The sequence below is a fragment of the Bacillus rossius genome, chromosome 7 (assembly GCF_032445375.1).
Source record: "Bacillus rossius redtenbacheri isolate Brsri chromosome 7, Brsri_v3, whole genome shotgun sequence".
NCBI classification, from domain to species: Eukaryota; Metazoa; Arthropoda; class Insecta; order Phasmatodea; family Bacillidae; genus Bacillus; species Bacillus rossius.
The window spans coordinates 64,869,175-64,897,083 of NC_086335.1; the positions used below are offsets into that span (position 1 = coordinate 64,869,175).

Here is a 27,909-nt window from a genome sequence, read left to right on the forward strand (position 1 = left end):
GATGTTCTCTCCTAACCCGTTTGAGAAACACACGAGCAAACGCCGAAGCAGTGACTTGCGACTTATCGGCCTCACGGCGCGAGCAGTGCGGCGGATAAGTCTGCCTGTGGTTCGGTGTGAAGAGTGGCTGGCTCCGAGCGGCTCGGAGCCAGCCGCGGCGGCGGTAGCCCCTGCCTGGCAGTAGCTGTAGCCTTGCTTCCTTCCTCTCTGCTATAGGTTTGTCGTGAGTTCCAACGAGGGGCGTGCAAACGTGCAGAAAGCGAGTGCCGCTTTGCGCATCCCCCGGACTCCGTGACGGCCAACGAAGACGGCACTGTCACGGCCTGCATGGACGCAGTGAAGGGGCGATGCAACCGCGACCCTTGCCGCTATTTCCACCCCCCTCTGCACCTCCAAGCCCATATCAAGGCCGCACAGTGTCGGGCCAGCTCGGTACGCATCACGGAGCCCGCGCGCTCTCTGCTCTCTCGCCTTCTCTTCTTCTTGTGCCTTTCAGTTCCTTCTTTACAGTAGCTTGCAGTTTTTTTTTATTTTTCTTTTCTTTTCATACATGTATGTCGTAGACATTTTGTAGTTATCATCAATTTTTTTTATTTCTCTCAGTTTCGAATCTTTTTATTTCCCGTACCATTACTAGAAGTACTAACTGTTTTGTATGTGGCTACTTGTTCCCTCACCTCTGCCTGGGCGCAGCGTGTTCCTGGTGAAGACGTTGCGCCCCCTGCCCCTCTGTGCCGCCATCTTGACAAGCCCTGCGCTCAGAACACGCCTGAAGCACTGCCTGCATCTCCCCGCCTCGGCTCGCTGCATATCTACCACACTATCGCTCTCTCTCTCTCTCTCTACCTACCTCTGTCTGCCTCTCTTTCTTCTCTTTCTAGCTGTAGACACTGTAGTTAGCTTGGCATCAGTGCCACCCTCTTAGACAATCATTGGCCATAAGGATGCGCCGGTATTCGGGACACGCTTGTCCTCCATGGGACCATCGAAGGATCTCTTCACAGACTTGCGAGCACTGTGTTCATGTGAGGAGAGCGCATTGTCGCCGAGCAAAGAGGTGTTCAGGCGTAGGGCTTGTTAGTGGTCTACATGCAGTTCAGTTTACACTTAACAAACACCTTGTGAGTGGTTCAATTTTTTAAATTTTTTTTTTTCGTATTCAAACAAGCGTAGTGGTTAAGTTTTAACAGTATGCATTTCATTTCAGAGTGTGCATGTGTGTGTGTGGGAGCAGTAGCTAACTAAACTAAAATTGCAGCACATTCGTGTGTTGATGATATAACATACTGTTTGAAGTTCGATCACTGCTTTGTCGTATTCACTCGGTGCCTGATTTCGGCCTGTGTGCTTTTGCCTCCACACAGCACGTGTAGATGTTACAGTGGCGGTATCAAGACGACAGTATCCGAGGAGCAATGTTGGTATATGATATATCTGTTACTTTGTATTTATGTTCTGTTAATTTTTTTCTTCCCATATCCTGGTTCCAGATAAACCAAGAGTCCTTTCAGAGTCCTCAGTCCCCACGCCTTTAGCTAGACCCCACACGCTGTATTTGAAGTACTTGCTTGAGTGCTGAACAGTTGGCAAGAGGTGCTTTAATTGTTGATGATTGTTGTTGTTGTCATTGTTTCCTTGCTTTACAGGTGTGCATGCCGCTACCGATTGTAAACTGTGCAGTAGGTTATGGGCCACACATCAATAAGTCACTATTCTTCCCCCCTGCTGGTAAAGGGTCTTTCGGACACTCGAAGTAGTTAAACAGTAGGCATTAATCTCTCGTAGTGATGATGGACCACAAGGTTGCTTGTGGAGCGGGAACTTGGAACGAGTGTCCGGAGTGCCCCTCGCACCACTATATTCTGTTTCAGTAACATCATGAGCTGCATGTTCCACACCTCTTCTACTGTACACTCAGTATGTTGTGCTCTTCTGCCGTTTGGTGCAGTACATGTGACAACTTGTGTCCTGGCCCGGCCTGGCCTTATCTTGCCATGTGGTTGCACACACGTCTTTGCTGGTTCAATATATATTTTTTATTATTACCTTTAATTAATTCATGGTTGCCTTCTCTTATTATTATAATTTTTTTTATTCTGATTTGTTGTGCTCATTTTCTTCCCACTCGGGCCTCCCGCTGCTTGGCTGCTTGTGTGCCTGCTACTAATAGCCCGTTTCCGTGGCAACGGTCGGCGCCGTCGAGCTGGGGAAGAAACGGCCCCGCGACCCTAGCGATGACATACTACTGGTACCATAATGCTTTGCATGTCACTTTGATTGTTTCCCAAGTAGCACAGTTCTGGACTGTAGTAGTGTTGTCGAGTGTAACGCCGGTCACATGACTACCCGTGCGACGCGCAATTCCAGCTGCTGCCTCTCCGCTAGAGGTACAATCTGTTGTCACGCCGAACGTAGTTTATCCGGTCAGCAACTAGCATCTTGTGGTGGCAGGTTAATTTCATCGATGTAAAGTTGGCGTACTGTGTAGCATGCGAGTTACTGTTCCAAGTAAGATATAGGACAGAGACCTTATGAATGGACTTGTTTCCAGGAGATTTTTCTGCAAACATTATCACTGCAGTTTTACAGGCAGATCTTTTCTTTTAAATAACTCGAAAAATTTTAAACACTTACCAGAACTAGGATCACATGCAAATGTACAATCTAATGACTTCAGACTGATACTGGATACAAAAAATGGAACTTTTAATATGAATATAAATGTTAAATATAATTCTATAAATAATAATTTTTATAACAAGAATTTAATTCTTATGTGTAAATTTTTATATCAAACACGTCGTTAGCTCTAATAACCATAACCTAAACCAAGAAGAAATAACTTACTTTGGAGAACATTTGTTTATTGGGTGTGTTTCCTAATATCTCATGAACTGCTACTGCTATTTTGAGATAACTTTTTTGAACAATTTTCTAAAAGCATACAGTAATGTTTTAAATATGGTTCTTATTCAATTTGCGGTGGTCATTTTGATCATCTTTTTGCTATTTCGCTAATAATTTTTGGGTTAGATTTTGGTCCCATTTCTAAGTATTCTCTTGCATTCACCAACATAGTACATTGTTCAGTACCTATCTATGCTGCTATTAACTAGAACCCAGTTAGTAAAACCTAGCAAAATTGTATGAAAAAGAATTAGGACCTAATTGTATAATTAAAATTTAATTAAAATTTGAAATATCTATCACTGTTAAGTTATCATCTCTTAGGCATTTGACTTAAATTAAAAGACATAGTTTTAAAACACAGTGTCGTAAATACTTGAGAGGGATTTCATCATAGTTAAATGGGAAAGACATGATAACTTTTAATTTTCCTACAATTATATAAAGAGGTAATTACAAACATTAAAACTTGTATCTATTAGACATCATTGGGTTTAATAATGTTCTCAGGCTTTCACGGCCATTGTCTGAAGTAGTTTGGCTTTTGGGTTGTAGCCGTGTCCTGAAATTCAATAATAGATGAAACAGTTAGCGAAAAACTTAATATGTAGTAATTAAAAAATGGAAACCCCATTCCTGGAATGAAGCGTAGCTTGAAGTGAAGACCTCAATCCAGACTTCCAGCATGCTGAATTTCTGGTGTAGTTGGCTGCAGCAATGTTGCCATGGTAACAACATGCTGGGTGCTTATCTGCAAAGCAATCATCACACTTCAACTCAGAATTTGAAGAACACATTATCTAAACCTACGACAGTAGAACCCTGTTAAAACATTCCTGCTAATAATACCATTTTGTTACAGTATCTGAATTTATTGCATAAAATAAATTACGGTAATAAAATTCCTTTGCTAAATATTTCATATTTTATTATTTTATATTTTTCTCCTTATAACTTAACAAAATCACCCTAAAAATAATATAATTATTTCATATAGGCCTAAAGATTGTCATTCAACTAAGAAATTTATCTTAATTGTAAGTGTGAATAACATGGAAATCATAAAAAGAAGCACTCAATAGTGATATTTTATACATGCTGGCATGTAAAATGCTATATAAGTCTGGATGGTTTCCGGCCGTTAAATGTAATAGTTAATTGCAATAAATACGGAACTTTAAAATAAAATATATTGTGTATAGATAGCTCTTGGTATTACTGAAGCATAAAAAAAATTGTAATCATCCTGAAAAAATGGTCGTGCCTGTTACATTTTCCTGTTTATACCAACTTTATTTACAATTAGAAATCATTATAAGTGTCCTATCATATTGACAGGTCAGATGCTTCTTGAAACTTTGTGGCTGATTCCAAAGTTATTGACTATTTTCTCATTTTTTTATCCTGGCTGTTTTGCAATAAGCCTCAAATTACAAATTTTGCAGATAGGCCCAATATTATGACCTCCGGCTAAATCCTCAGGTTAGCTAGCCACCAGGTAAGGCTAGCCTCCGGTTAACGAAAGAGGGGTGTATTATGACCCATACTTAGCCTGCAGTTGGCTAACCGGAACCTGACGAAGCGTGTGGTGTAATAATGGGTGTGTTGGTAATGAAATAAAACAGAATTTGGTAACTTTTGTTGCAAGACAGTTATTTTTTCTGGTAGAATGTTTGTCAGCTGTTTGTTTGTATTGTGATTCGGAATGTTTACAGCTGCAGTAAAGAAATATGCCGCGAACTTTATCTTGCAACAGATATAATTAAATTAACCAAAAATTACTTTGACGTCTAACCTGCTTTGTATTAAACCATAAAATTACATTTTACGATTCAAAACCGTGTGTTTTCAACTTTACTCTTGTATTGAAACACGTGATTTTGTTAGGTTATATATTAAGCCAAAACTAACGAAGTAATTCTATACCAACAAATAAATAGGGATGACAATTTTTGCTAGAGAACACTTATTTCTTTCATAAATTTCTTTCATAATCAAATAATATAGACCCCGTTTCGGGAAAATACTTGTCGATTTTCATTTCACTGGTGTAGGTTTCATTTTTGTACTAATAGTTTCGTATCACATATCCAAATTAATCCGATCCTGATGGAATTAGTTTGTGGTATAGGATGCTTGCTGTTTTAATTTAGTAGGTCCAGAGATCCTAGATATATTCACTGGGGAAATAATTATGATTGTAAAATGTATACGAAAGAAATATATTTTTACAAGACCTGACATAATTTGTTTGCATCGTGATATGTTAGGTATTTTGTGTTATGTACAGGATTTTTCAACATTCTAAATTAAAACAGCAAGTATAATGTAAAACAAGACCAACATATAAAGGGTCATGCCGATAGGATCAAGGGATAAACTTGGATACGGTAAACAGAATAATTCCAGTGCTGTTTTCGTTTTGCACTTGCGTGGCAGGTAGATAATGGTTTGTAAGATAGGGAAGGGATAATTGGGTAACATTTATTTTCACATTCAATTGTATTCATTGAATTAGAACCACGTCTGAAGTCGTATGAAGTGCATTTCATTCCCGGCATATGTCCACTGTATTACGAATAAAAATTCACAGATACAACTTCCACGAAAACACGCATTTTATAGGTAATAATAACCCTCGTTTTGCAATTTTAAAATTCACTTATTTACACATATTCTTAAGCAGGAACATTTAAGTTTATATACATAGCATACGTTTATGTACTTCGTGATCAATTAAAGTCAAATAATAATACACGACTCGACGAGAATAGAAAAGCGTGAGTACACTTTCATGCCATGTAATTTTTAATAAAACTTTGACGAATACGGCGAAGCATTTTACATTTAGTAATAAATTATTCCATCGCATCCTGCAAATATTCAATAGAATTCCTCAAATAGTCATCATCACTATCAACAACTAACCTCGGCTGATACATCGCCATTTTATTTTCTGTTGCTTAGCCTCCGGTTAAGCAGCTAGCGGCCGGTTCATCCACCCGCTAGGTTAGCCGGAACTTTAACATTTAACTGGAAGGTAGACGTTAACAGGGAGTCATAAAACCGAAATAAGAGCTAGCCTGCGGTTAAATTTCAGCCGGAACTTTAGCCGGAGGTCATAAAACCGGCCCTTAAAGACTTCTGATAGTGGGACAGTGCTTTATTTTTGTAACATAATAATAAAAATAAATACTAATAATATTATTATTTTGAATATTGGTTTGAAAATTTACCTTCAGAAATTTATTAGTGAAAAAAATATGGAAAAAAACAATGCATATAGTTTCAAATAATTACTCATTCTAATTTTGGCTACCTATATATTCTGAATCTGGATTTTGCAGTAAGTGGTTTTCACTATTATGCATCACGATGCAATAAGTTGCGTCGCCGCAGCCAAATTTGTATCACCATTTTAAAATAAAGCAATGAATTATCGCTAGCGGTGAGTGACACATTTGTGATACTCACTCAAGCTTTAACTGCTCGGCCAAACTACCAGAATATACAAACTAAATATACTGATGAATGAACAATTTTTTAGTAAATATGTAGTTCAGCGGTATTTGCAAAAAAAAATGTTAAAAATCCGAAAATACCTTTATTATATGCTCTTCAACTTCCTCTTTTCATTAAAAGCGGCGGAGATAAAAAATTCCAAATACTTTAGGAGATATCACCGTTCTTATTTTGCTATACAAGACCTGTGTAATCATTCAACTTTTGCATTTTTTTTATTGCCATGTGTTTGTGAATGCCTAATTAATGAAAATGGTCGATTAGGTCAGGTCAGTTACATTATAAATACTTTGAAACTAAGCGTACATTAAAAATAATATGAATTAATTTCAATGGTTCTTTAGTTTTAAAGTATTTATAATGTAACTGACCTGACCTAACAAACCAGAACAAAGGATGAACAGTAACAACTCACATAAAATTTTTTTGTTACTTATTACTTGCGCAACAATAACAAATAAGACTTTAAAATTAGAAACGTTAAAAACTCACCTAAGTTGGAGGCGGTAATTAAACACCGTTTTAAACAATAAATGAACTAAATAATCACGTATTGGTTCATTTGAATTCTGGCCTATCACGAACAATCACGTGACATCATTATCCAATAAAAAAAATAGATACTCGTAAACAAGAAACAATGGTACAAGCCACATGAATGCACTGGTATTGTGATGAAACTTAAAAATTCGATATCTCCTAAAGTATTTGGAATTTCTTATCTCCGCCGCTTTTAATGAAAAGAGGAAGTTGAATAGCATATAATAAAAGAGCATATAATAAAGGTATTTTCGGATTTTTAACATTTTTTTTCGCAAATACCGCTGAAGTACATAAGATGAAATTTAAAAATTCGATATCTCCTAAACTATTTGGAATTTCTTACCTCCGCCGCTTTTAAAGAAAAGAGGAAGTTAAAGAGCATAGAATAAAAGTATTTTTAACATTTCTTTTCGAAAATACCGTCCAACTACATATTTACCAATTTTTTTCTTCAATTTCAACAAATTTATGTCAATTAATTAAATAATTTACATATCACTTGCTTGCATCAGTTTCTCTGCAAACAGTTGAATCACTTGGCATTATTTCTATGAATGTCTTAACCTTAACTATTCATGTACTTCTTGTTTAAGATATTCTTTCCATTTCGGCAATCTGCAAAATTTAAGTAAATCATGTTTCTGCTTCTCGTTTGAAGGCATCCAATACTGACAAAACCATGGTGTTTCATTCAAGTCACTCAACAGCATCAGATATAATGATAATTAGCTGTTTCACACTGATCAGCTAATGGTTGATGTGCTACGCTACTGTGAAAACTGCTTTAAGCTGTATTCTACAGAGCAGCAAGTTGAGTTCCACGTGATTGACACTTTTATCAACACAACATTTCAGCTGGTAAGAACAAACTCTTAAACTGTTATTATTTTTCTGAAGAACTCCGGCAATGACCCATATTAGAAATCTCACACCTTTGTAAACATGTGTGTTACATAGATGCAATACGTTTGTAATACTTGAATTTGTATAACACTACATTTTTCCTGTGGCCATTTGAGTTAATCACACACATGTATTTCTATGCCAAGACAGCCATTGATGAATGTTCACATTTTGGTGATGTGACAGAACTAAATGGTTTCTTCAACATAATAAATCACTTTAACAAAGTTAATGTACGGCTTTACAGAAACTTTCTGTACAGACGAAAAGAAGGAAACGGTCAGAATACTGACATTCAGGTGTAGTTGAAGTCCCTCTCTCCTGGACACCAAAGTGAGGTCTATTGTTCACACGGCAAAATAATCTTTTGCAGTCAATTCGGTGGACCACTTTTTTCAGCAATTAAGAGGGAAATAGTGCAAAAATGCACCAGATCCATTTTACAGTTGAGAATATTAACCCCTTCAACCCTCTCACAAGGCAAATTATTATTTTTTGTCTAAATTCACAATTTCACTTAGAATTAAGATAATTGTTTACTAACATATTATTTATGTTCTTTAACAAACAGAAGGTTACGTACTAAAATTATATTTTCCTCTTAAAACCAACGTAATACATACCGGTATATATTTACAGATATTTAATGGTTATAATTTTTCACTTCACTTTACGGTCTGCATATTCTTTCCTCCCTTCACGCTCTGCGGACCTCCGGGTTCTCTTCCCCAGTTCTCCCTCCTAAGCACTCGAATACCGAAACCTGGAGTCCACAGGTCTATTCCCAGATAAATCACAATTTGTGACTGTATGCATTCACAGAAAACGCTCTGTAAAAAGACCCAATATACGCCATAGCTTTCCTATAGATAAACACTTCCAAAACACAGGAATCGTGTCCAATTGCAGAGCGTCTTTTATGATGAGCGTAACTTGGGCAGAAAGTGTTAAATGTTGCCCAGTGGTGCTCACGAAAATTCTTCTTGGAGGTAACTATTTAAAAACATGCTATATTACTCTTGTTAAGTCTTTCACTTGAGCAAAACATATTATACATATTGGAGTGACAATAAATACAGTGCAATTTAAAGTCTGCTCTATTTGCATTTTCATATCTAACCAATAATACGTAGTCTACTGTTTCATTTCAAACTGCGTTGCTTGCTGCATTAGACCATTGCTACCAACTATCTAACGGGAACAAAACATCTGTTGTGAAATAATTTGTAATTTTTAAACACTTCACCAATTAGGATGGTGACACTTGTGATTTCAATGATGAGGGTTTAAAATATAATTGACTTTTCAGAATTTTCTTTGTGCCCGAATATATTTACAAAAAAAGTTACAGTAGTATGTACGTATGATTTTCTGAATAAGAAGGCACAATCAGCGTTAACCTTTTTTTAGTCTGTGTTCAACTAGACTGTAATTGTATAGTGTTACAAACTGTGACATGTATATGTCTTCAGTAAATCTGAGGCCAGTTAAGACCTTAGTTTCAGTCTTGATTCTTTGAATAGTCTTTATTTATTCCAAATATTGTAAAATTAAGTTTGTGCACTTGCCAGTATGAACCTTCATAAATGTTAGTTTCAGGTGAATAAATTAAGTAAATTTCTGCCATGCCATTGGAACTTATTTCAAAATGTTAATCTATTTCAAAATTTTTGCAACAGTTATTTTTTTAATAGAAAAAGATATTTGTGCATATTGTTGGTGATTATTCCAACAATCTTCTTACTATTTATTGTCCATCCCGTAATAAGTTTTTATGTCCTAAATACATTTTTTTTGTCCCCACTTTTTTTCTTGTTGCTGCCATAAACATAGGCTATACATATTGCTATTTCCTGTGGAATTCAGAACTCTAATTTGTTGTTTACTCTAGTTTTTACAAAACAGTTACGAAACAAAACAAACACAATACCTTACTAAACATCAAAGCTAATTGTCCAAACCATTTTTGGCGAAAGACACACAACTACATAGTCAGAACTAAACATGGTCTCAACATGTATGAAAAATGATTTTGAAGGTTAAATATTAGATGTTCTTAATCAGGGTTTTAGACATAGTTTAGTTCTCATGAGACAATTATTATTAAGGTATGGTTTAAGAAGTCGTTCCTAAATACAAGCTTGCAGTATTGTCAACAAGTTCAAAAATTTATAGTTGCATCTTCTGAACCACACTTTTTTTATATCCTCAAAAAGTAACAATAAATAAAATAAATTACAAGTAGAAAAAGTTTTTCAAGTTAATAACTTTCCTCCTTAGCTTGGAACATGTATACACATATTTACACTTTTTTTTTGTGTTGAGAAAATTTCAGAAAATATTTTTCCACAGAAATTTATAAATTCATCATTGCTAATGCAAAATTTTGAACTTTTTTATGACCATTTGAAACTTGTTAATGATTCACACTAACAAACTAAACTATAAGAGTATGTAATATACCTAATTTGTAATACTGTTAAGGTTAAGTGGTGCTGATAAGTCAATTTAATACTACTCATTAAGTGCTTTCACTAAGCAAAATGAATTTCACTTATTAAATTTTTGAAAAAAATATTAGATAAAACTGTCATTGCAGTTATTGGTGCACATAAATAAAATGTATAATTGTATGCATAAATATATAATATGTATTCTTTAGTTTTCAGTTTGTAATGAATACAATAATCAAATGACAATAATAAAGTACTTAGTTTACTTTGTGAAATTTAACGCTTAAAAAAAAACAGACAATAACAAAATTTTAAACAAGAAACAATTTAAAAAAAAAAAAAATTTTATCAGGTTGAAATGTGTCCAGTTTTGTCATTTCTATTTTATGGTCAAAACATAATGTGGCAATATTTGGTTTCAACATGCATTAAAAAAATTATCTCACACTTGTTATTAATGATCAAATTGTAGCTGAAACTAAACCTATAAATCTTCCAAATGTTCACTATGCAGGGTTAGCTTATTATACTGTAATGCAGTAGAGTACTTGCACATGCAGAAGATACTATAATATTCTGTTGCCAGGGTTTGCCACAACAGGAACAGCTGTGATGGCAGAGTAGTGCAGGTATTAGACCAAGCACTTGTGACCATTGAAGGAAAAAAAAGCTGGCCTGATCCAACAGCTGTGGTAGTAGAATGTGTGCGAGAAGCATTTACCACAAGTGTCCTCTGAAGTCGCAGACGTCTCTGTCGAAAGTGCAGTGCTTTCTGTGCAAACATCTTCGTGTAAAACCACGCTGGCTGCCACTTCTGAAGACATTGTTTTTCCCGGATCACTATTACACTTTGAACAATTTTTTTTAGCAAGTATAGTGTCTTGTGCAAGGTGGCATGACCCATTAAAAACATATGCATTTTGAGGATGTAAGTTCCTTAATACAGTAGTGAAACAAGGGCCTATCAAGCTCAAAACAGTAGGAAAGGGATTTTTCGACAGAAAATGGGGATGGGGATTTTTTTTCCGGAATTTAACCTCTTTCATTAGGAAAGAGGGTTTTTTGTTCCCCCCCACCCACCCCAATACATCCCTTGGCCCCCCTGAATATGTCCCTATGACATGATGTAAAAGTGGCTAAAAGCCATAGCTACATGAAGATAGCGAAGATGTGATTATCCAGTGTGACACAACCCCATCACACTACCATTATTTAAATGTTCTTACTAACCTCATTTCAATATTTCCCTGCCACCGTACTGATGACTCACCTCTCCTTTCCTGATCTTCAAGGTCACCTTTGGTTTTTCTTGAGAGGTGAACTCAAGGATTACGAGTTCATGTTGTGCATGCAAGAGAACGTACCTCAGGCGAAGAAGTAGAGTGGTTTCAATCAACTGTTAATAAATATTAAGAGATTTTTGACTACCGTTTATTTTCTCTAAGCTGACAGGACGACTGAGTTGCTTTCTAACACCTTTGCTAACTTGCAAACTAGAATGGATAGCATTACGGTATCGGATGTTTTTCAAGGATTTTCATAATGCATCATAAACACATACGAGCAATTTCTTCCTGGTTTCACTTCTTGTGGGCTACAAGTAACATTCACTCCTTATTTAATTATGTTGAAACAATTATGGACCATTTTACAGTACGCACGTACACGAACCCCACAAGAAGTTGTGTTATTGCCACACAATTCCGAACTTCATCAAACCAGATCAGTGCATTGCGTCTGATGAGACGACTGCAGCAATAGTCACGAGTAAATCACCGCGCGCGCGCGTGAGAGGTGGCGGCTGGAACTGCGTGCTAAGATTGCCAACTGCCGATGGCACGAACCGACCTCGCAGTAACTCTGCCGGCGTCTTAACACTCTTTCTTAACCCCGAACCTATCTGTGAACTGCTCTATAGTTGCTGTAGTTTGATTGAAAATGCTTCAGTGTCATGTGATCGTGCTGTATGCTCCCTTTAATTATGTATACTTTGCACAGTAAAGTTTACAACTGAGCTTCATTTTTGATTGAAAAAATGGTCAGGCAGTAGCAGTAGTGGGATTGGTTGCTAGCATGTTGTACAGGGGCTTGCCGTCCCTATCCCGTGTGTCTGTTAGAACTAGTGGCAATGAGTCGTACCTGCTTTGGTTTGGCATGACCTTCACGCCGTTCACTTCAAGTAATGTTCTGATTGCAGGACGGGCAAACCTGTAACACAACATTCTAGCAACTTGTGTATTTCAACCCAGTCCTGAACCCTTCTGGCAGTATTATCTCAGTTTATTAGTATCCTTACAGATTAAATTAACCTAATTTTTTACGATAAGTATTGAAATTTGTGTGACAATCATGTGAATAAGAATGCATGTCGTGCTTTCGATGGTCACAAAATGTTTTAACACTGCAGAGAATGTTGGGACCTATGCCTCTGGTGATGGATTTGAATTTGTTTGATTCCTTCTTACTGACTGTTTTTAAGCAAAACCCATGAATCTGCTTGGCTACACAGTAGGCATTTTCTCTTGCAACCAACGCGCTGTGTACATAACGGTGGCTAAGATCCGCACTTAAGCACGGTGTTCCGTACCACATCAGCATCCCTCCGAAGTAGTTTGTATCACCGACCTTGTGGTAGGGCATTCAGACCGACTCGTGCACGAATGGCCATGCTCTGGATGGTTTTCCCTCTTTACTTCTCAGAACCTATGCTTTTAGTTAAGATGCAGAACATAGGTTAATTTGAGCCTCCGGTGTACATAACAAACCGCCTGTTTGTTCCGAGTCAATGTTACTAGTGTTCTGCCTAGTAACAGATCTTACCATTTTTTTTTGCAGTCATTAATTGTATCAAAACATTTACCATTTTAATATGTAAAAAAAATGTTTAAAATAAAAGCCACAAAACACACACAAATAAGAGAAATTATAAAGTTAAAACAAATAACCATTACTGTTGTTTAAAATGCTTTGTATTTAAGCTTCCATTAGTTTTGTTTGGTTTGATGAATTGCAGTAGTGATTGTAGTGTTGTGGTGGCTTGCCGGGCGACCCTAGTGACCCTAGCGACTCTAGCGTGTGTAGCACGTCTCATCTCGTATTGCGCTAGCTGCGTCTTGACACACGGGCGCTCGTGCGCTAATGGTGGAGGAGGGAGGCCCTCAGGAGAGGACAATAAGCCTAGGATCGCTCCCGCTGACTCAACACTCCACGATAAGAAGAACTCTTACAAAATCCAATTCATCACCAACAGCAGACATTAAATATGACAAGTTGTTTTCGGTAATGTTTCTTTCGTTAACGCTAACGGGAATGTATCTAGTGAGACTTATAAACATATCGGGCCAAATTTCTGACATAAAATGACATTTTTGAAAGAAATTTGCATATCATGCAATGTCCCAGTCACATTTAAATTATTATAGTACATACATAGTTTAACTACCTAGATATTAATTGTAACTTTAAACCCTGATAACTTACAAACAAACAAAAAAATTATCTTAAACTTAAAATGAGCTATTAAATTTTTTATTTACTGTATCCCACACATGACTAACTAGCACTTCAATAGTATTTCTGAAGTCATGATATTCCTCATGTGTTGTGAGAACAGTTGACAGTTGCAGAAGCTAGTAGGTAGTATGCTAGTACAGTTGGCATGTGTGTTTAAAACTAGTCGAGCTCACTCAAGTATTTTCCTGTTTCAGATGGATATGAAGTCTGTTGGGTCGTTCTACTATGACAGCTTTGTAAGTCTTTGTGATTGAAATAACTCTTCCATGTTTTGTTGACGGCAGAGTAATGAGTGTAACTGAAGTTAACTTGGAAAAAAATCTTAATGGGAGTTGATCTGTGATATTATATTTTATAGCACAGCTAAGGGGTGAAAAATAATTACATGTAAGTTACTGCTAGTATACATTAATACAAATAATAAGTTATATTATTCATGTACTCTTTGCATATGGTGTACATGTAGTGTTAGCCTCTTCTCTTGAACATTTTTCCTACTTAGGCTTTATTTATTCAAGGGTTGCACAAAATTTGCAAGGAAAAAATGCATGTAAAGAGCATTACATTTGTTGGTGTCTTTCTGATAGCTCATCTTTTTAAATGAGTAGTACATACCTATTTCATTCTGGTGTTGGAATGTTGAGTGCTTAGTTATCCTGCTTTTGTTTTGTTCAAAAATGCATCATGATTATTTTATTTAGTAAATTTATGATTTCTTTGAATATGGACACTTCAAATTCTGATCCTATGATTTAGTTTGAACGTAGTGTAACTCTAGTTCCAAGGAGCTTAGCCATAGAGCCGTTTCTTCTGCGATGGAGTCTATGAATCTTTCTGCAGTTTATTTTATTCTCGTATGCTGTCCACTGCCCTCTGGCAGTAAACTAAGTGTGTGGGCCTAGTTTACTTAGTTTACTTTCCTCCCTCCTTGGAAGTTGAAACCGCAACTTTTCATGCCACTTTCATTCCAACTTATACATTACAAATACTTCCAAACACTGACGTTGGCTCGAATTAATGCTTTCTTCAGGGAAGTATCATATGATATGTTGTAATATTCATTTTATAGATTCAATTTTTTTTTTTTTTTCATTTATAATTATCCTGATTGCTATCACCTTGTTTGCGTAATCGAGTGTTAAATAGGACAAACTACAGTACTTACATGCAAAGGAAATTGCCCCCTTTTTTCGTTTGACTTTTTTCTTTAGAAAAATAAAATGAATATGTGGTTTGAAGTTTTATGTAAAGCAATTCCTAAAGGTTTAAAAAAAAAATTATTACTTAAATAAAAACATATTTTAAAATTATATTCCTATTAAGCTCAAACTGCAACAATCATTCATCACTTTCATATTTTGTTTCAAAGCTCTGTCTTCAAATTTGGCTTTATAAAAAAAAATTTCATTCACATTATCTATAAAACTCAAAACATGCAAAACTAGGCAACTGCATTAATGAGAATCAGAACTATATTTTGTCAATGATCAAATAATGAGTTTTAGTTACATGATGTTCATATAATGCAATTTATTACGCTCACTAGTTTGCTCACAATTTTGCATTAAATTATCAAATACTACCTCAAAATTACTATGTATATGCAAACTGCGAGCAGAAATATGTAATACCACAGGTAATTTTTTTTTCTTGCTTGGTTTGATCTCAACCCCATTTGTGTGTTCAAAATAATTTTTGTTTTACCATATTGGATGTGTCCAATTTTTTTTAGGTGGGAATGAATTATTTTATTTTAAATGGTTCCAACCTTGACCAAAGAATAGGTAAAGTAATTTTTGTGTGTATTAATTACTCTTTCAGTGTAGTCCAAATACAGAATTTTTAAAACTGCACTGTTTGTTGCTGATCCCCTTATGCTGTTTCTAACTTTTTTAAAAATTCCTGTCTTTGTTTTCCAACATTAAAAATAAAAGAGCTGTTACGACATTTCATTTCCACTGCTTCTAGTCCAAATGAGTCAAAACCAGTCTGTTCAGTAACTTGCTATACAAGAATCATTAGTTCACCTCTAAATCACACATAAAAATAAGCAGTATCTTGTTTTATAAGTTGTAATAATGCTGAAAAGCAGCATGTTCTTTCAAGTGAAAAGTTGCTTGTGTGTATGCGGTAGTTACTCAAGCTTACCCTAAGTCAGTCAGATATTTAATTCACACTACAAGCTTACACAGCTGAGCAGATATAGTTTTCATTATGTGTGGAAAGAGTCATATCATACTTATGTACATAGTATTTTTTTAATTAGTGAGGTACGTTGGGGTTAAGTTAATCCTTTAAGAATCAATTTTACACTTTTCTTCATTTGTTAGAGGAATTTTAGCATAGAAGCTAATTAGTTATTTTAAACAATAGCTTAGCTAGATAAGACAGAGCTGTCTGAAAAAATATTTCATAATAGTTGTAATTTCATCATTTTTTTAAGATAACATGCTTATTGCAAAACTCCAGTTCGTAAGTCTGTGTCGCCCAGACAGAAAAGTACCAACACTTTACATATTTATGTACAGAAACTGATGTAGTTTCAGCAAGACTGTTTCACGGAGTGTTTGGTGTTCCCCATCACATTGTGTCTTGTCGCAGGAAAGTAAAAACAGATTCTGTAGGATTTCATGTGACCATCCCACACATTATATGGAATTTAATAAAGTAAGGTGTGCCATTCATCTGTAGGTACCACTTGTTTATTTTTTTATTTTTATTTATTCAGTACATTCCATGCATCCTTCTTTTTTATGGTAGAAACCTTAAGGTTATGGAGCAATGAATCAATGTAGTATTTAAAAATGTTGCAAAAGTAGCTTCGAGAGAGACAAAAGCTACCCGACCACAGACGCGGAGAGCCACCGGACCGGGGCGAGGGGGAGTGCCGCTGAGCGAGAGCGGCGTGTGTTGCAGGCCTTCCCCGGGATGGTCCCGTACAAGCGGCCGGCAACAGACAAGTCCGGCATGCCCGTGTACCAACCCAGCGCAACGACCTACCAGCAGCTGATGCAGCCGTTCGTCCCCGTGTCATGTGAGTACTCGACCCCCTGTGCCACGGCGACTAGCTCCACCGCCAGTCCCGCCACCCCCGGCGGCGACAACCCCCCCGCGGAGCCCGACAAGCTCCCTCCGGCAAGCTCTGAGCAGGCCAAGGTCGCCGTCAACCCGGTGCTCGCGCTCAACTACACGGGCATCACCCTGAACAAGCAGGCGGCCAGCGTGCCGCCGCCCCCTCAGCCGCGCTTCCCCCCCGCCATGAGCATGGCCAGCCCCTACCACCCGCACGCCGGCCTGCTGGCCTACAACAGGGCGGCCAACCCCGCCACCTTCATGTCCCCGTACTCCTTCATGCGGCCGCAGTACGTGCAGTCCCCCTTCGCGATGATGCCCCAGGCTCCCGGCCCCATGCTCCACAATGGCCTGCTGGCCAACATGATGTCTCCCTACGGCCCCATGCCCTCGGCCATGCCCGTCCCCACCACCAACAACAACAACAACACCAACAACAACAACAACAACAACAGCCTCGTGTCGGCCAGTGTTGCCTTGCAGCCGTACAAGAAGATGAAAACCACCTAAACCTGACCTGTCGCATCTCCACCCCTCCCCGACCCCACATCCCTCGAGTTGAAATGTTTTCTAGTCAAAATTGTCGACCGACGTTGTTTGGGCTTGAAACTAGAGCGACCTGACAAATGTGCGTATTTTCGAGGACCAAAAAAAAAAAAAAAAAACTTGAGTGCCTGGATTGCTGGAGGGAGCTTGGAGCTTGCAATCACACGGGAATCATCTGTGATATGAACTAACTGCACCACACCACATGTGGTGCTGGTCAAATTTTCCTTATCGTAGAATTTAAGTATTTGAATGAATAATTTTTATGAATATTAGAGTAGTTCAAAATGTTCATAACATGAGTAAGAGAATAATACATTAAATGTATTTTTTGATGTACACGTTCATTGTTGTTACCTTGTCCATGTTTAAAATCTGTTAGCATGCATTATGAGTATTTCTCTTGATATGTATATTAGTAAAAAAAAAAAAAGAGAGAGAGCATGGTTATATTATATACATATATATTGTACAATTTAAATGTTAGTTAGATTTGATATAGATATATATTCAAAATTTTATTATATCTGTAACCAAAGGAAGTCCATTTTAGAGTGATGACTATAGGGTGTATAAATGTTTAAATTTTCAATTGAAGTATCTTAAAGAAGATGCTGGTTGGATTTTCCTGTCGTGAAGCGTTCCCTATTTGTTCCATGTCCAATACCTGTTTGTACATGTAGTTATGTAATGATTTTCAATTGTAGTTCTGTTGTTATACCTATTATGTAATTTAAAATATTCCCTGTAATTAAATATTTTCTCTCACTGATTATCTGTAATGTAGCTGATAGTCCATAGTAGTTTGTTATAATTGTATGTCTTCCTCAACTTTTGGGGCTAGTTATTCAGTTTTCACTGTGAATCATTGTATCTAATAATAATTTTTTTGGTGTTAGTACAGTATGTTGAAAATTATCATCTAGAGTCAAGTCAATTTTTGAATACAGTATACTGGTTTTAAGATATAATGTTCAGACAAAGTACATCGCTGCAATGCACTCTTGCTTCTGTGTGGTCTCATCACTTGCGAAAATATATGTGTGTAGTTAAAGACAATGGTGGATGGAAGCTGTAGTGCTTGATTTTTTTTAAGCAATAATTGTGATTGTTGTTACTATGTAAAACATTTTAAATACTTTGATTATATTTATTTGAAAATGTTCTATGTGTATTGCTGATAACAGAAATTATTTCAATTTAAATAAAATGGTATATTAATTTTTGGTTTAAATGAAATAATGAAATTTGACCCAGACATGGGAATGTGTGCAATTTTACAATGTGGTCATCACGTAGCTTTGAGTGCCTTCTGCTACTATCCTGTACTGATTTTTTTTAAAGGATTTGGGTTTTGATTACAATTTGCCTGATTGGTCACGCTTATTTGCCATAGCCATCACTGAGTTTTGACTGTATACATACGACAATGTATTGTACTGTCTAATCCTGCTGACCTTTGTATGTACAATTATTACACACAAGCCAGTATTTGTAATAATAATGCTTGAAAATGCATGAACATTTGTTTTATTAATGCTTCTTTTTTCATATCTTCTATTTTCCTTCAAGTCCTGCACCACACTTGTGTTTTTAAGTACAAATCTTGGGGAAAAAAAAAATTATGATTTTTCCCTTTTATATGTACTGTATTCTGTAAAAATGCTAGAAAATAAGGTAAGGCAAATAGCATCCCATTTTTCAACTAACTTTGCCTGAATACCATTTCTTCCAAACCTGGTTTCCCCTTGTGGTGTTTTCATAAACTTGCTCAAAATGTTAGCATGTATTATTTTGACAAAGTTACTCGAGACAGAAGTTGCTTCCCAACGTAGCTGGTATTTTCGAATAAATTTTTGGTTTGTAACGCCCACTAGCATTCTGAGCAAGTTTCTGTGGATGCAGCACTCCGGTCGAGCGACTGACTGTTCATTGCTGTCAAACTCCAATAGAATCTCTGTAGGAATGCATCTCAGTACCCAATCAGCTGCTTTATATTCAGGGAGACGGGAAAGCTAAAAATAAAAAAAAATAAAAATAAAAAAGAAGGTTGTATTCTTGAAGCAATTGGTGGCTGGCTTCAAAGCAATTCTGACAAACTGTTGCAGGCGACTCTACCACTCACGCGTCCACAATGATGGTCATTGCACCCACGACCTATCGCTTGCTGTAGATCATGTAGTGTGGAAGACTCATTGCTGTGAGGTAGTAGTCTGTTATTCTTTCCTCGCCAGACTGTGGTGATGCTCGCTCGAGACACGAAATTCAAAATTACTTGTGCATCACTCAAGTCGTAAAGTTACAAGTTTCGTGTACAGGCATATGTTGCACTAACCTGCCAACCTTTCACAAAGTGGTTCAAGGGGTGACCGATCAGCAGCCCAACTGTATTGCTATCCAAGTTTGCAAATCTTCTTTAGTGCAGTGTCCATTGTGCTCTTGGTGGTCAGCTGTAAGTACTGCAACCCCACTCATGTTCCCGACTTGTGCTTCAATTAATGACGTGTGACGTGAGCATTCCTCGCTTGCGACGGAGCAGTAGGCCGCACAAAGCTAACAGCTTTTCTTGGATATTTGAATGCCTTCGTAGAAGTTCAGTGTGGTTTGTCGTACATTGTGTGTGTTAATGTGGGCATGCCTATGACTTATATCCTGACCGAGTATCTGTTCATATTTGCGGCTAAAAAAAAATAGCTTCCCACGAGTTTATTGCTATGCAAAATGTTTGTTTGTTGTTTGCTGTAAGATAACATTGTTTTAACTCACCACTGACCATTGAACGTAATTTTGCTTTACTAAGCATTTGAGGGTACAAGGTTCTTATAGCATGCACCCGTATTTCAGCTCTTCTAATTTTAATTTTTAGTATGTAAACAGCTTTAAACTAAATTTAATTTGTTTTGGTGTTTGATCATGTGAATCTACTAGTTTTTTTTTTTTTTTTTTTTTTTTTTTTAACTTTATCCTAATTATTCTTCAGTATTCATGAGAACTTAGCCTTTCCGTCATTGGCTTATGTATTTACAAAAGTTTGTTTTACTTTATTAATACTGATTGAATATGTTGACAATTGACACAAACTTAGTTTCAAGTGTTTTAAACTACATATTTTGCTGCTAAACCTTCCTGAATCAAACAAAATGTTGAGTAACTATTGGCATGTATGATAGTTTTAGTAGCTTTTGTGATGTGTGGGATTTCGCAAATGGAGTTCAAAACCAGGATGTTTTAAGTTCCTGTATATTGTGTTTGTTAGACGAGGTATATAAATTGCAATTGGGTGTAATGCATCCTACGACAAGTATTCAGAAGCCAGTACGACTATTCTGCTAGAAACACAAGATTCACTAAGTGCAGGAGATTAACATCACTGTACACAGCCGAGCATGTCTTGTGTACGAGCAGTGTATTTGACTGCTTCGTTCTTCTATTCAAAATTTTGGAAATGTGTTTTTAAATCATCAGACACTGTTCTAAGGTTTGGAAATTTGTGTGTGTTTTATTGTGTATTTCCAAGCTACTTTTCACTTAAAAAATCACTACAAATTTGATAGGCTAGGATGGAAGGGAAGAAAAATTGCCGCAAAATAATAATAATGAAATAAACTAGTACTATCATACTTCCTGTAATATTTAAAATTAAAAATTCTTTGTGATTTTTCAAACTTAAATTTAACTTACTAGTTCACCGTTGTATTAAGTAAAGACTGTAATTCAAAAACACTTGCGAGTCCAAATGACATGTAGATATATTCCAGGTAGGTACTCAGTTTTATTTTGTTTTAGACAGTTTTGTGGAGGTTTCGTCTCTTACATAACCAAGATAGATTGCTTGATAGTCATGCTGCAATCACTGTGATTATTCCTCTTTCATTTGTGAACTTTGTGGAGCTAGATGTGGTTCACGTGAGTCAAAGTACATTTTAAAACAAATACTTACAGGGATAATCTATACACACTTTTAATAAAATATAATTGGGTCCTAATTCACTATGATTTTCTACTATATATGTATTATAAAACTTGATATGACAAGTTAATTGAAAGATGGACTCAAATGTACAAAAAATTCTCAAAATAAGACAAATTCAAATATTAGACGACATTCATTGTAAGTTCAAAACAAATATAAACCTCCTTTTAACTCTGTTTGTTAGATGTACAATTTTTACCATATTCTGTATGGTTCAATGTTATTCCATCTCAGTACCATAATCATAAAACTCAGTTGCATTATTTTACCATAAATTAATTGTAATCTCTATACATCTTAAAGGCACTTTAGCATAAATATTGTTTGTATTTTTTGAAATTATGTCAAGTTACTATATATTAACTAAAATGAAATTCAAGAATCACTGAACTCATTGGTGGAATCAGCATTATTAACATACTGGAACAGACCAAACACTAAGTACTACATGATTGGCTTTCAAGTATAGCAGTGACTACTTTGAAGTATACTAAGGGTTTAGTATATTTATACATTGGCTGCAAATAATACTGAATGACTCCTTCAATGGAAAAGACTGATTTAAAACAACTTCAGTAACACACGCCATTACTGCTTACATTGGATGTCATAGGAAAACCTTAAGAATGGGCAACGAAGATTAATACATAAATACATGGAGAACAGTTCAAAATCAGTTGATGTCAAATGTCAAATGCCTGAACAGCACAGACGAGTACAGAAATCTGACAAGACAGTTGCAGCATGGACCGTAAAAATAGACAATCAGCAACCTCTGACAACACAGTAATGAAACTTAACATACGAGGACTATTATTTTTTTCCAACCTCCAAGGGCCCATAAAAAAAGACTAATTTACATAACATAATAATTGTATACCAAAAGTACAGCAGAGTCTTACTGATTTTTCTACATAATTGCCAAAACTGTTGTTGCATTTGTCATATCATGACACAAACTTTTCGATGCCTTCTTCAAAGAAGTCAGCCACCAGTGAGGAGGGATACATCATGACAGCATCTTGAAGCTCGTCATTGGCGGCTAAGCATTGTCCGCCCAACCATACCTTCAATTCTCGGAACAGATGAAAATCACTCGGTGCTAGGTCCGAACTATACAGTGGATGGTCGAAAACTTTCCCACTTGAACTGTTTACAAAGGTCTTTTCGTCTTTTGTCATGTTGGCACAGTTTGGTCAAGCATTGTCATGGATCCAAACCACGCTTGTCAAAGAGCATTCCTCTTAGTTTGTATTGGATGGCTCTGCGGAGATGACGTTTCACAATAAACTTCCTTTGTCATTGTTGTCCCCTGCTGCATTAAGTCCACCAACAACACTCATTTCTGGTCCCAAAAAATTGTAGCCATTGTTTTCCTGCTGCTCAGCATCTGTTTAAAACTTTTTCGGCTTGCATCCACTGCTTGGACTGATCCTTTTTTTCAGGATTGTCATACAGGACCCAAGTCTCATCGCCAGTAACGATGGACTTTAAAAAATTTTCCCCCCAATTGTGATAACCCGTGAAAAACATCAGGCTGATGCCATGCATTGTGTTTTGTAGTCATCACTCAGCATTTTTGAGATCCAACGAGCACACAGCTTCTGGTATCCTAGGTCTTTACTGACAATTGTGTACAAAGCAGACCTTGAAATTTCTGGAAATTTTTAAGATAGTTCACTGATTGTAAACTTTTGTTTTGCTCTGACCACCTGATCAACATGCTCAACGAGGCAAGACTGTAGAGACACTTTCCCCTTGTCCACCTTCATCACGGACGTCAGTTCGCTCTTCTTTAAATTTTCTGCACCATTCCCGTACACTGCCATCACTCGTAAAGTTTTCACCGTACACTTTGCTCATTCTGCGATGGATTTCAACAGCATTACGTCGTCCTGCTTGCAGAAAACAGATTACAATTTGTAACCCACATTTAGCCAGAGATTCGATCGTAGCAGCCATGTTCAATTGCCCGTACTTCGGTTACAACTGACGCACTGGAGCGGACGATGGCAGAGGGTGTGCTAAGCGTATTTCATGCTTGCTTGGACACACAATTGGAGATTGAAAAAAAAAAAAAAAAAAGCCTCATATTCTGGACAACACAACAATTAATAACACAGGCGAACACAGCAAGTTCCTTTGTCAAAACAGCTGCGATGTTTTGGGAACTGACATCTGCTCCTGTCATCAGGCACAAAGAGTTTATGTATTAATCTTTTGTTGCCATTCTTAAGGTTTTCCTATGACATCCAGTGCAAACCAGCTGTGGTGTAAGTCCATTAAATTGTTTTAAGTTAAAATAATATTAACTGGACTGTTAAATATTTTGCATTCAACACTGTAAATAAATTGCTTAGTATTGTTACGCTCATATAATTTAATTTTTGTGTTCTTGATGAAATTGTTGCATTTCTGAATGAACTATACAACATCTGTCACCTGATGTAATTGAAGCATCACTAACCACTTGCCATGTTTCGACTAACCAGCACCACGAACTGTACATGCATCCAGTAATACCAACATACATACTCTCTAATGTTCCCTTGCAAGTGCTGGAATGTAAAACGATATACCCATCTTCTAGCTGCTACAGTCTTCAAATGATGGACATTCTGAAAACAGGCCTTTGCGATGTTGACTTTCTGATATTTCACATTCATTGTCAAATTTTAATGTCTAAAAAGTGTCAACCACATGAATGTCACACAATGCTATAGTTTAATCTTTATATATATATATATACCTATGTATGTTTTACTAATCAAACATAGTTCACAATTTAATAATTTTATCAAAAGATTTATACATATATGGAGAAATAAATTTCTCTTTATCGATAAGTATTGTGGTTTTGGCAACAAGTTACAATAGATCAACAATGTTACTATTTATACTCATTATTTTACATTTTGTTTTTTGTTTGGTAAGAATTCTCATTTTGCTGTGTAGGCCTAGGTGAAGGAAATAAGCTAGCTGTATGCCATTCTAACCACTGAGAACAGGTGTCACCATCTGTCATGTGATAAGACTGTCTGCTGAGTGCCGGGACTCGTACGTTGTCGACGGGAGTGTTCACAGCACGGCTTGGCATGCATGAGTGTTGGTTGTTGTGATGTTTCGTGCTGCTAATACTGTTTCGTCACTGGCTAGCGGTGAATAGTGATTTTAGTTGTGGTACTACCAATTACCAATTTCAGACGTGGGGTTGAAATATTAATCTGCCACAAAAATTTACAAGCAATAATTCAGTACTGCATGTACAGTCCGACCACCTGAACGAGACACGTAACTTCAATTTAGTACTGGTGATGTTTATTAATCAACTGTCTAACCATCTTAAATGGAATTTTTGCCAAAACTAGCAGTCATCCAATTCAAAAATTATGCTATGTATGTATATTGCGACTCTATGCTTAACAAAATTAAAGTGATCAAAATAGTTTATTTTAATACATCAATATATATTAGAGAAAGTCATGTATGTTACTAAAATTTATATATGAAAAATAAATTTAAAAATGTTTATTGTATAAAATCAGAATCCTTTGCTAGAGCCTAATAATACCAGACATAACGGTTTTACAGAAAATACTAACTTTTATTTCTGACCATAAATTTTAATTGAATAGTCACATTTACCCAATACTCTGCATCAGGGTCAATAAATTTATTTATTTTTACTTGTGTGTCACAAAATGTAATCAATGGCAGAATCGGGGATGCTAGCGATGCTGTACAACCAGGTAACTCTGAACGCTAGGCCATGGTGTTAGTTTGCCCAAATTCGGTACCACCGATTATTCGAGAGTGCCAAGTTGGTACCCTTGTGTTTAAGTTACCTTTAACCTTTCCGTTCAATACTGTACAGTAGGAAATAGAAACATCTGAAATACATGAATGTTTTCAATGTGCCTTGTTTCATAAAAATGATCAGTTGCAATTTATCTTTGATGCACATTCTTTCATAAAAGATAGTTTATCTTTAGTAGAAAAATATATACTTTAATGTCCTGTATCTGTATACCACAAGTCAAAGTTAACATTCACCCTTGACCTAATGACTTTAACCAAGCATCGATCAAATAAAACTGTGAAATTGATAAAAACCCATTGTCAAGCCATTTTTTTTTCTTCTAATCTTAAATCCTTGGAGGCTGTGATACTAAGGTGTCACACTCCCGTAGGTAAGAACATGGGTTTGATCTCTATTGCAGACACTCATTCTAAATAGCCCAAGTGGTTTGATTTGGTTTAATGTTCCCTTAAAGTGGCCTCACTGCAACACTGGCCCAAGCATCAAACAGCATTCTTTCCTGTCTAAATAAAATATATCTCATCATTTCATTCCGAATCAAACACTTCCTGAAAGCTGCCACACTTGAAAGGTCTGCTTGATGGATTTCAGTACTTGTACGTAAGAACGCATGAATTTGAACACCTGCTTTTTCCGCCTGTACGAGTATCCTTCGGCGCTGGTTGTCGCCAACATTTGTAACCACCGCCTGTATTTAATATCACTTTCCGCATCACTATGATTCAATCTGCAAAACAACTCTGTGTCTTTTGATGGCATTGCAAAAACAATTCAAGGTGTCAGTTAAATTTGGTGAAAAGCCCATTTTAACAAAGTATGCATGTGTATTTATTTATTTACTTTAGAAAACTTGGGACATCTGTTCATATACTAACTATACTGAAGAACAGTTTAAGTTTATTTCAAGTAAATAAAAATAATAATTATAAACACTTTTACTTAAACATGTTAGTTACTGTGTAAAAATGTAATTTTAACAACTGTTCTGTTGGCATTAAAACCAGACCTGGCAAAGGTGAAATCACATTTTCAACCGACTCCAGGAGTGGCAGGGGGAGAAGTAAAAATATTTATTTTTAAATCAAGTCTTTACCTTTTAAATACTTTACTACGATAAAGCATCACTGGCTTTTGTTTTCGCTGCTACACACTAAAGTGGTCTGGCTTTATTGGTTATATTCTTCAATACTACTTATAAACTTTTCTTCCACTGTGCTGATGATAAACTATTGATTTATTCTATACACAACCCTTGAAAGTAAAATAATATGTACATGTTTTTTCAAGGTCCAAAGGTGTTACACACTGATGTTAGTGTTTACAAAAAAAAAACATGAAAATTTTATAAAGCATGTGTTGTTCATGGTCTGTGAAATTCCTTTTTAAAGAAAGTAGTATCTATTTTTAAGAATAAGAAACTTGTGTGATAACAGAACTACTAACACCTCATCATTATGAGCATACAAAATGGTTTAAAACCTTTCTATAAAACATTTTGGTGTCTTTCTATGTGTTTTCAGGCAAGGTATGTGAGAAATGAAAACTGGAGGTAGAGAACTAGGGTGAGCTGCATGCCACATGAAGTGTTTTATTTGTTAAGTACAAATAGTACAGTAGTTTCTCATAACTGTCATTGACTTACTTAGTTTGCATTGAATGATTACTTGCAGGTAAAATAATTGTACATTGTTACTCCATTTATTGCGTATGTACTTTTTTTTTTGTGATTCGTTTGTTAGTTTTCCAAGCAAAGGGATGGCCATGCACTCACTTCTAGCATTAGTGATTAAGAGGAATGCATGTTGTTTTATCCGTACCAAACACCTTTTATTCATCCCCTGTGGAAGTTTTTTAACTTCTGGCGACAATATGATTGAGAAAAAGATATTATTATTATTATAATATACGTCATCAGCTCATCTGGTTTCGTTTTATTCTTCTTACAAAGCATTGAAAATTTTGTGTGTCTGTTACTTGTGAAATTGTCTGATGCAGAATTTTCAAATGCTCTCAAAGTACTATTTAACAATGACAGATTGAAAATATCTTGACATTTAAACTTGTGAACTTGATGAGAAAGTATGTAACTATTATTTAAAAATAATGGATTCATAGCACCATGGTAATTACTAATTAGTAATAACATTGTGGGGTAGTCAACTGTGGAATTATGATTATTTCGAGACATCATATTAATACTCTTGAAAGCAAACTGAATTAATTTCAGAAATGACAAACATTAGCGCAAAGAAGCAAATAGTGCACCGGTGTTTTTTATATTCTAATACTCCTCCACAAAAGAAGCAGAAAGTTTACAATGATGAAATTTTATCCTCCTCTATCAAAGATTTTCATTAAAAACTTCACAGTGTCATACTTTCACTCCAATCCAGATTCAGCTGGAGCAAGACTTTTTGCCAACTGCCTCTTCGTGTACTTACTTGTGTTAGATACAGTTCTGAAGCTGAAGTATTATTATGGGTTCATTGCCGAAACAGGTACTGAATGTAAAATACGTTGTGCATCATTGTGCAGGATGTCAAGCGAACTCTGTGGAGAAAATACACTATGTGAACTGTGGCATGTGTCACAGAGATAATTGTGAGGTGGAGGTGTGTAAAGTATTTAGAAGGATTTCAGAGCACCACAAACCGTAA

The 27,909-nt window shown here is 36.2% G+C and overlaps 1 protein-coding gene across 9 annotated transcripts in view; it reads left to right on the forward strand.

Annotated features, from left to right (window-relative positions):
• LOC134534215 (protein muscleblind) overlaps positions 1–18,977 on the forward strand; it is a 245,119-nt gene extending 226,142 nt beyond the window's left edge. For 5 of the 9 annotated variants that reach the window (XM_063372475.1, XM_063372472.1, XM_063372476.1 and 2 more), the window contains 3 exons: positions 2,171–2,248; positions 14,036–14,077; positions 16,758–18,977. In XM_063372475.1, the coding sequence (XP_063228545.1) occupies positions 2,171–2,248; positions 14,036–14,077; positions 16,758–17,423 (786 nt within the window). In that variant the 3' untranslated portion in view covers positions 17,424–18,977. The remainder of the gene's footprint in view (positions 1–2,170; positions 2,249–14,035; positions 14,078–16,757) is intronic. The other 4 variants (XM_063372478.1, XM_063372480.1, XM_063372479.1 and 1 more) reach the window with 2 other exon arrangements.
• The last annotated feature ends 8,932 nt before the right edge of the window (positions 18,978–27,909 follow it).